This window comes from Carcharodon carcharias, chromosome 11, assembly GCF_017639515.1.
Source record: "Carcharodon carcharias isolate sCarCar2 chromosome 11, sCarCar2.pri, whole genome shotgun sequence".
Classification (NCBI taxonomy): domain Eukaryota; kingdom Metazoa; phylum Chordata; class Chondrichthyes; order Lamniformes; family Lamnidae; genus Carcharodon; species Carcharodon carcharias.
In genome coordinates, this window is record NC_054477.1 from 69561083 (window position 1) to 69570862 (window position 9780).

The 9780-nt window shown below is 38.4% G+C and overlaps 1 protein-coding gene across 1 annotated transcript; it reads right to left on the bottom strand.

The window, feature by feature from the left end:
* Positions 1-664: 664 nt before the first annotated feature.
* On the bottom strand, positions 665-8838 carry LOC121284279 (high-affinity choline transporter 1). Its single transcript, XM_041199630.1, has 9 exons — positions 8732-8838; positions 7326-7551; positions 6512-6625; positions 5356-5511; positions 4933-5081; positions 4685-4828; positions 4321-4474; positions 2939-3156; positions 665-1300 (listed from the first exon to the last, which is right to left on the bottom strand). Exons 2-9 carry the CDS (start codon positions 7501-7503, stop codon positions 665-667), a joined length of 1749 nt encoding a protein of 582 aa, XP_041055564.1. The 5' UTR covers positions 7504-7551; positions 8732-8838.
* Positions 8839-9780: the final 942 nt, after the last annotated feature.

A 9780-nucleotide genomic window follows, 5' to 3' on the forward strand; every position in this document is an offset into this window, starting at 1 on the left:
TTCCCAAATAAACTGGAAAGGAATCCAGATTATAGATGTAATAAATAAATAATAAATGGGACTAACTGGGTCTGTCATTGAATACTTTGTTATTTCATCAGTTAAAAATAGCAAGGGTAATAACTGACTTATCTGGGTCCATTATTTGAGCATATATATATTTGTAAATGCATAAATGTATAGTTGGATGTATAAGCATAGGTAAATGGAATAATAAATGACAATTAAAATCTCATCAACAAATGCTAAGTCAGCTGTCCACCTGAGTCCAGTTCATTACAGAGTTTGGCTCATGAGTAGGGAGAACAATGAACCAATGAATTTGTGACAGTTCATGTTACCACCATTTTTATATAAAGCTCCACAACAGTTTTAGTCCATATAAGTTATGATAGCTTGTCTGAAACGTGCCAATATAAAGCAGCAAGAATCGACAACCTATCCAGGTTCAAAAATTATAGCTTAATCTGATTTCATGTGCATGAATTAAAACAATACTGTACAACAGTATTTAAGTGAACAATCATCAGTAAAGCACTGATATAAACAATTTTTTTATTTTCTAAAAATACTATAACTACTAAAATGCTATTTCATGTTGTTAGTGTACTGTCCTTGGCTGATCATGATTGCACTGATCTCATTAGATAACAGGGGTTGCGGATCAGTCATTGTCTGACTTGGAAAGTTCAAAATTTGGCTCAGTGTCTTCAAATGCTTCCTTATTGCTGAAAGCAGCATTATGTGAAGCACTGTGTTTTGGATTAACATGCACCAGCTCTGATAAAGTAATATTGTCATGATTCACCAAGATTGTTTTGTCCATGTTTTCCTTACTATGTCGTGACACAACACTGTCAAGGAAGTCTAATTTTGGTGGCAATATTCCACTTTCAAACAGATGTTTGGCGAGATATGAAACACCAAGGTTGACAAAGAAGGAGAATAACATTGACATGGTTTTAAAGGGGAATCTCTGAATGTAGACTGGTTCACCTCCAAAGCTATGTTCTAAATAGCATCCAGGGTAACAAATAAATGGCTGCAGATGTAAATATGGTTCACCACCACTAATTCGAAGCAAAAGACCAATGAAATATCCAGCGATAGAGCCATATGTGTTCGTTCCTTTGATGAAGAGCACTGATATTAACTGAGGAAAGATAATAACGTAGACAAGGTCTGAGCTCAGATACCATAGACCATAGATAGATTGGGCCAGCAGTGCCATGGATGTTGCTGCTCCTCCAAACAGAAAGATGGTGATTCGCATTACCCACACTATTTCTTTGTCTCTGGCCTGTAATGAGCAATTATATTGAGAAAAGAATATTAATCATATAGTATAGACATAAGAAGCTAATGTGATACAGGTTTCCTTCAAGCTACTGAAAGAGAATTTTAACAACAGAATCAATATCAAGCTTTGATCTCTTCATCACACTGCAATCATTGAGATTATGGTTACCTTCCTGAGCTTCAGTATGTTTTTGACCTGAACAGCAATAAATAATGTATACCATTCTATCAAATAATTTTATTATGGGGAATTAAATATATATGAAAAGATAACACAGTAAGAATTTGCTGAGCATACTTAAAATCTCCAGGCAGCTATTGATGCTAAACATATTAACAGGTGAGGATAACCAGATGGACATTGCACAGCCTTGAAAGCTAGACTGGAGATAAAACGTGGCATAAAAGTAAATTAAGTATGCTCATCCCTCAGACAAGGAGAGGACAAGTGGTTTTAGCTTAGATATAGGAAGATGAACAATGGGCAAAGAAGGGGCTTTGATGAAACACTAACAGTATTGAGTTGCAAAAACCAAGGTCCTTGTGTATGTGTTTTAACTCTGATTGGATAATATAATTATGTATACATACTTTAAAATAATTGGATAACAAAATCACATGTTTATGTACTCAATAGGAAAGAGATAGTATGGAACTAGTGTATTGGTTACCAATTGGATGTATTCAAATGTACTCAAATGTGTTACGATAAGAAAAGGTACAAAAGTAGTGAAATGTAATCAATCAGGGAGCTGGGTCTTCATTCTTAGGAATGATTGTGGCTCCCTTGCATATGCTTGAATAAAACTCGTTAAAAGGAAGCCTGAGTCTTGTGTGGTTGTTGCAGGATTGGAGAGTGTAACTTCTCCCCTTCAATTTAATGCTTAGCTACAGTTAGTTCCATTGTGGTGCCCATTCCCAAAAGCCCTGATTTTCTTTCAACTTCAAGTGTTTATCCAATTTTCTTTTGAAAAATATTATTGAATCTGCTTCAGCCACCCTTTCAGGCAATGCAATCCAAATTATAACAACTCACTGTGAAAAAGTAAAATCTTCACCTCACTCCTGGTTATTTTGCCAGTTACCTTAAATCTACATCCTCTGATTCCTGACCATTCTGCCACTGGAAACAGTTTCTCCTTATTTATTCTATCAAAAACCTTCATGATTTTGAACACCTACCATCAAATCTCCCCTTAACATTCTCCGCTCTAAAAAGAACAGCCCTAGCTTTTCTAGTCTCTTCATGTATCAAAGTCTCACATCCCTAGTACCATTCTAACAAATCTCCTCTGCTTCCTCTCCAAGGCATTGGCATCCTTTCTAATATGTGATGCCCAAAATTTGACTCAATTCTCCAGGCGGGGCCTTATCAGTGATTTGCAACATGATTTATTATTTTCATAATGCCCTATATTACTTAATACTCAATATCATAAAGCAGGTTGGCCAGGAAATATATACAATTAGCTGCTATCTCACTCATTTTAGAGGAAAAAAAAGTATTATTTAAATAGAACCTCTTGCCATCTCACAATTTAAAAACTTTATGAACTATGAATACACAAATAAATCAGTGCTTCTTCACTTATAAAAGCATGTTTGTATGAATAATTGTGCTGTTGAAATCTAAGCTTACCTCTTGTCTGAATGCAAGATGGTAAATATTGTGAGCAAACATGGAACTTGCTGACAAGATGGAAGAGTCAGCTGATGACATCACTGCAGCAGAGACAGCTCCAAGGCCAAAAAAGGAAATATAGGATGGACACAAATGCTGAAGCACTATTGGCAAAATCATGTCAGTCTCATTCTTGTTTTTGGGATCTGGCAAACCATATGAAGTCTGATTCCAGTCTATATAGAGAAAAGAATCACTCTTTGCAAATATTTTGGTGCTATTTTGCACCTGGACAAATACAAACACTTGATACAATTCCAAGCAAATACTACGATAATATAACATCCTGCATTAATATTTTAGAGTCATCTCTAATTTGTTTTCTCTTGGTTTTGAAATGGAATTATTTTTTGTGTGTTCAGAACATAAAGTTGATAATATACCAACAGAATATATTTTGATCTTGATCAGTAGTAGTGTCACATTTCATGCACTTGTAAATGTATTTCAAACAGAAAATTGTTACCACAGGAATCTGGAAATGCAATTATTTTGTCATAGTTTATTTTATGTATGCTTTTTATGGTCTGTAAGGAAATGAAAATGATGTGGCTGTGCTTACAGAAGCATTTTGAATGGTGAAGTCCTTTGTTAGATCATTTGAGTTAAATGTTGTAAACAATCTTTACAGCTAGTAAAAATATTGCCTAGCAACTTTTTTCAAAAAAGATTCATCCATCATAATTAGAATTTATTGGGAATGAGGCTGTGCAGGAGCAAATCCTCCAATCAACAAGATCATAGGCTGCCATTCACTATATTTCACAGATTCTCATATAGTTGTTCATTTGTATCACAAATATGTTTCACTTTAAGCAGGACACTTCGGTTTTAAAAATTAAAATTATGACTTTTCCTCCATCAGTCAGTGACATAATGGTTATAAATCATAATGAAATGTGCAATTCATCTCAGAATTTTTTTTATAGAACTGATGTGAAATACAAAAATGTCTGTCAGTGATTTACTCCTGGATTTGTGATGCAGCATATTTAAAATTAATAAAACGCCATTCTTTTGGGTACCACCCTTGAACAAAGATGGACAGGAAACAAGGGCCTTTGAAAGTTTCAAAGATTACTACTATATGTGTTAACTTTAAGTTCTAAGGTCAAGCAGTAATGTAAATGTTATTTTGCTTTAGTAACAACCTTAAAATGAAAGCAATTGTAATAACAGCATTTTACACAATCATTCAAATGATCCAAATAGCAATTTTTATGGGGAAAAAATAAAAAAAATGTTGTGAACTTTTTTTTGTAATACTCAGGTATGGAGCATCTCAGAATGGTTCGGGTAAAATAAATTAAAATGATATTCTGAAGACCAGGTTACTTTACCAGTGGATGCACCAATTGCACCGATAAGTGCAGACGGAATGGCCATGACTACGCAGCCAAAAGCAGCCAGAAAGGAGAGGACCTGTGCATAGGTAGCAGAAGAAGCAGAAAGGACCCTTTGAAAATACACCTGCCACGGGATTCCACCCAACATCTGAAAATAAACGCAATTATTAATTGTATTGTAACTACATCCTACATATCTCGCCTAGCCAGGCATTAATAAGGCATCGCGTGAGGACTGTTATATTTACTTCAGCATACATTTTCTAATGTGTTATTGTTTTAGTTTTTATTAGTAATATTATATCCCAAATCTGGCATTAAGCAATATGGTGACGGTTCTTGAAAACATTACCCATACCAATAATAGGAAGTTGTCTATCCAGGTAAAGATATCCGGTGCATTCAGACTCCCCAGCCAAGGCTCCTGGTAAACCTCCTGACTTGCTGTGATGGTGATATCTGTAACTGCTGGATTTAACATGGCGAAAGGGATGCTGATCCACTGGGGGAAAAAAAATCAAATGTTGGAAAGCTGGCTTACTTTGACTGAGCTCAGTTAGGCTGTGGATGAAACTCGGACTGCATGTTTTCAATTATTAAGCTCACCAATCCTATGAAGATGCAGAATAACTGGACAACATCCGTGTATGCGACCGAGTACAATCCACCCAACAGAGTGTAGAATATTGCGATCACAGCAGAAATAATAACCGATATGTTTATGTTGATGTCTACAATCACACTCAGGGTTGCACCTGAAAAGCAGTTGTTTATTAACTTAATATTGGCCTTCAGTACAGTAAATATAAAGACAAGACTTTATCCAACCTTTATTCTTTATTATATAAAACTTTGCATTGTTCACAGAGAAACGGTCGCTCAATTCACTTTTGCCATTAAAGCTTATACGGGACTTGTTATTTCGAAATGTAAGTAAGACGCACATCGTGGCAATACTGGGTATGAAACTGGCATTTGTTGGATTTCAGTCAATGAGACATGTCCTTGGTGGTGGGAGGAGGAGATTACCTAGCGCGGACAGTACGGCTGCAGACCAGAAGATCTCTCCCAAGAGAGCGGGGATGAAAAGCAATCCTCCCATTCGTTTGCCGTAGATCTGCTGAAATGGATCCAACATGGTCACGTAACCCCGCGAACGCATGGGTTTAGCGAAAAACAAACCACCTGTAAGACAGAGAAACCATTAAATCCCAAATAGAAACAAATCGCCAACCAGAGTTATTGCAAAGGGAAAAAAGTAGACTTTAACTCTCTTAGCTCCATACCCTTTAGTTCTCTGCTGTGTTAGTCCCTATCCCTTTGCTCCTGATGGATCCTAATGGAAGCGCGCACTCTGTTTCGAGTTAGTTTGTTCTACGAATTCAGATGGTACTTAAATTGCAATAAGTTTCCGTAGTTTATAATCCAAATTTTCAGTTTTATTCTGACGAAGCACGGTGAAAACTCATTCCTACACTAATTCTACATGATTGCTAAACCTCTCCAGGCTTAGTACCTTTAGTTGGGTTTGGGATTTAATTATTTTAATTGTTTCTTTATCTTGAAAAGACCAAGGCATTACCAGGAATAATGTCTTCAATGTTTTCGTTATAATAAGACCAATTTAATAAACGATCTAAGAAATCGTACTCTGGTTTTATCCTGTAACAAGGAAGTATTAGAAGCAGTCTTTGCACATTGTGAGTGCGCAAAAGTGATTTTTCTAATGTGTGAATATTATTTAAAAAAGCTATTGGGCTATACGTTCAAAAACATAACCCCATCGCATGCACACCATGACCTGTCTTCATCCATTTAGTAATCCACTGTTTTTTCAGCAAGCCCCAATCGAACCTGTATTAATGTTTTGTTAAATTATATAAAACCTTGTCACTCGAAAATGAACTGACAGCTATTGGATTAAGTTAGAGATGAAGGTGGCTGTTAACTGGTTCTGTGTCAGTTGGCTCTGGGAGGTTAAGCTTTATATGGATTGTGTGCTTGATTTGAGTGGTTCTACGCGATGCGATTTGTTTAAGAGTTAGTTACTGTTAAAAATATGCATGAAAAATACTGCCTGTGAACATGGTGAGGTGATTGTATGGACTGCTGGTAGTGGATGTGGCGATTGTTGAAGCTTCAACTCGATTTTATTTGTACAATGCCCAAGAGCTTTGGTTCATACCTAAAACCAGGCTGAGTGCATATCCAAATGGAGCCTGTGCCCAGACTAAGCCGTATCCAGGAACATAAACCGCCTCTGCTGTGCCATTGATGTAACCACCGCCAACCCAGGTCGCTGTCATGGGGAAAAAAGGAGTTGTCTAATGAAGCACAGCCTTAGTCCAGCACAATAGCGAATAGAAATTCCGGCGTCAGTAGAAGATGAGAATAGCAGGGTATGCGAATAGAAATTTAGCACCCATCATTAAATACTCATGTTTGGCATGAATTACTTATTTACACCGTACAGAAATGGCTAAAAAGGAAACAGCGATTATGGAAGGAAAGTTCAGAAAGGTCAGTGCAGTAAGAAATGCTTTGAGAGTCTGCCTTTTTTTATCTAACATCTGTCTTCAAATGTTTGGCTATCGAGAATCAAATCGCAATTTCTTCCAGCAGTCTGGTGTGGCTGCTAATGAATGTGGCGGAACAACGAATCATTCTGGTGGATCTTTAAAGGGGCACTTGATTTATTTACACATTTTCAAAATTGTAGGGATGTGTATTGAGAAACAAAACGAGCATCTTTAATATGCAGTTTAACCTTCGTTTTTACTCTCCTCAAGGGTTAAACCGTCTAAAGTCGAATGGGCACCAAAAATCCAAATATTGTTGAGACTATTTCTTCAATTCTTTGTTCGCTGTAGCGGTTCTCGCACTAATACCGGGGTACATTGGCCGCCGTCTTGGACACGCGCTTGGACAGATTGAACGATGGGTGAAGCTGCTCACAAGAACTTCAGAATGGGATAAACAGAAAGCCACTTGGCACTCACCTGTCATGGTGAACCCGCCAACCAGTAAGCCAATGTCTCTTCCTCCAATCATTATGGCTTCACTCCGATCTTGATCTGTGCCCGAATTTTTACTTTTCCAAGAGGCCCATATTCCAACGCATAAGATCAACAGATAAAACAGGACAATAGCTACTATCCCATCGACGTGAATGTTCATTTTCTGTCGGAAAAGGAGCTGGCAACAAGGCTGCTTATCCCTAGAAACCTGAAAGAGAAAGATCCAGACACAATATCTGCTATTCCGAATGAATACATTAAAGGGCAAATACATCACCAGGGTCCCTGAGGATTTAAAAAAAAATCCACTTACTGGACAAAGATTTTGTTTAGGTATTGCTGGATTTGGCATTCAGTGAAGCACCGGCTCAGGCTAATTCAAACTGTTTCTTTTAAACAGTCACAGTCATATTCTGGATAATACCATCAAAGGACGGATAGAACTCTGTTGGGAGTAATGATTGGAAATCCACAGCTAACGGTCGCTGCTAACACGCCCCTAACAGTAATGGGCAGCATGGAGTAAATATGAGCGACCAGCTGAGTAGCCAGTGAAGCTCAGGGAGGTTGTGAGGATTGTACACCTGGGATGTTTAAGCAAATACTCCAATGTTGGGAAAGGTTGGCCACAGTATTGTATTGGGGGCGGGGGGGGGGGGAGGGGGGGGGGTCGGTGGTGAGCATCTTCTTTGCTCAGGACCATCCTTTTCATTAATGCCTCAGATCCAAGGACATCTCTGAAATGTGTAGGGCGGGCTCGGTTTTTTTTTGGTTCAGTGCAACAGCTAACTCATGTATTAGCGTTAAATATAAAATTAGATGGTGGACACATATTCCGAGCTGGCCAGTCCGCCTTTTTGCAGGTTAGGACCATAAGAGTTATTCGTTAAAAGGAAAACAGTGAAAACACTGAGTACGTCAGGCTGCGCCCGTGGAAAACGGATAAGTTAACGTTTCAGAACTGGATGCACACCCGAAGCAGGAATGTTACCTTCTCTGCACAGGGGCTGGCTAACCCACCAGCATTTTGATTTATTCCTGATTTCCAATAAGCACAGTTTCTTTTCTTTTGTTCACTGTGTTTACGTAATCATCAGTAAACTGAGAATGGTAAAGCTGTCCTGACATTAAAGCATTTCAATGATAGTTGAAGTGATACATGTAAGAAAGCTGCATCACCCAGAATGTAGACTTCTTCTGGCTAGGCAGCCAACATAGAACCAAGGGTAAGTTCCTGCTCCACAAGCGTCCGTTTCTTTGCTCAGCTCAGCTTTTATTCTGACTTCAAAGATCAGACACGATGGGGATAGTGTATCAGTTCACAACAAACACACCAGCGCCACATTCACATTCTTTTTATGGCAGCGGCTTTCTGTCAATCGACTTACCTTTGATTGAAGTCACTTGTTTTAACTTGAGGACGCAACGTGTTACGTTTGACTCCTGTCAGGAAGCTGGGCTATCAGGACCGACAGGATCGGAGAGCTTCCTTCTCTGGATCTTGCACTTATTACATTGGCTTATAGAGGCGGGGGGCTTCGTCAGCAGCTGGAGATGAGGAAAGAGACAAACGTCACTGAGATCCGAATGAAAGCTCCCTGTCAATGATTTGGGCTTGTTAATTTTTGACATGAAATTCATTAAATAGCTCGGATCACTCAGAGGGCAGGAGGTAGGCTTCCTTGGAAATAGCTTGACGCACAATATAAAGAGGTGGGCTTAGTTTAATCAATTAAAATTACGATATCTTTCTCTTTTTGATGCCCTTCACAGTTCCCAGTTCCTGAATCAGGCCAATGTCCTAAATTTGGTTTACTTATTAACAGCGTGACTGTATGTTGAATATAAAAACACTAATAATTTTAAGATTCTCTGGAAGAGTAAAGGAATGGCATATTGAACCATTCACGGGCAACCAGGTAGTTCTTCTAAGCTTTGATTTTTTAAAGAGCTAAACGGCTTTTGCGGAATTTCAGCGAATGGTTAATGATAAAAAAAAGGCTTTTGTGTAAAAATTTGACAGAAACGTTCTTTGGCTGAGCACTTGCTGAGTGACAACGCCCTCCAATCTGCAAATAAACGTGTGATTATTTCGACACTTGCAAGTGGCAAAAACTCCTAAAATTAACTCAAAAAAACTCCTGCCATAATGAAGGCAATTAACTTTAAAGCAGCACAAGTGCCAATGTTGCCAAAAAGGTAGGGGGTGGGGGTGGGGTGCGTATTCAGACGTGCCTCCTATACCACAAAATGGAAGCTGACGGTTACTTTGTTAGGAAGTCACTTACGAAACTTGCCCTGACAAGAAGTGACTCCTTTCAGATGAGATGCTAAACCAAAACACGGTCTACCCTTTCAGGTGGACCTAACGTATCCCATGATACAATTTTGAAGAAGATCAGGGGAGTTCTTCTCCGTGTCCTGGCCGATACCCACC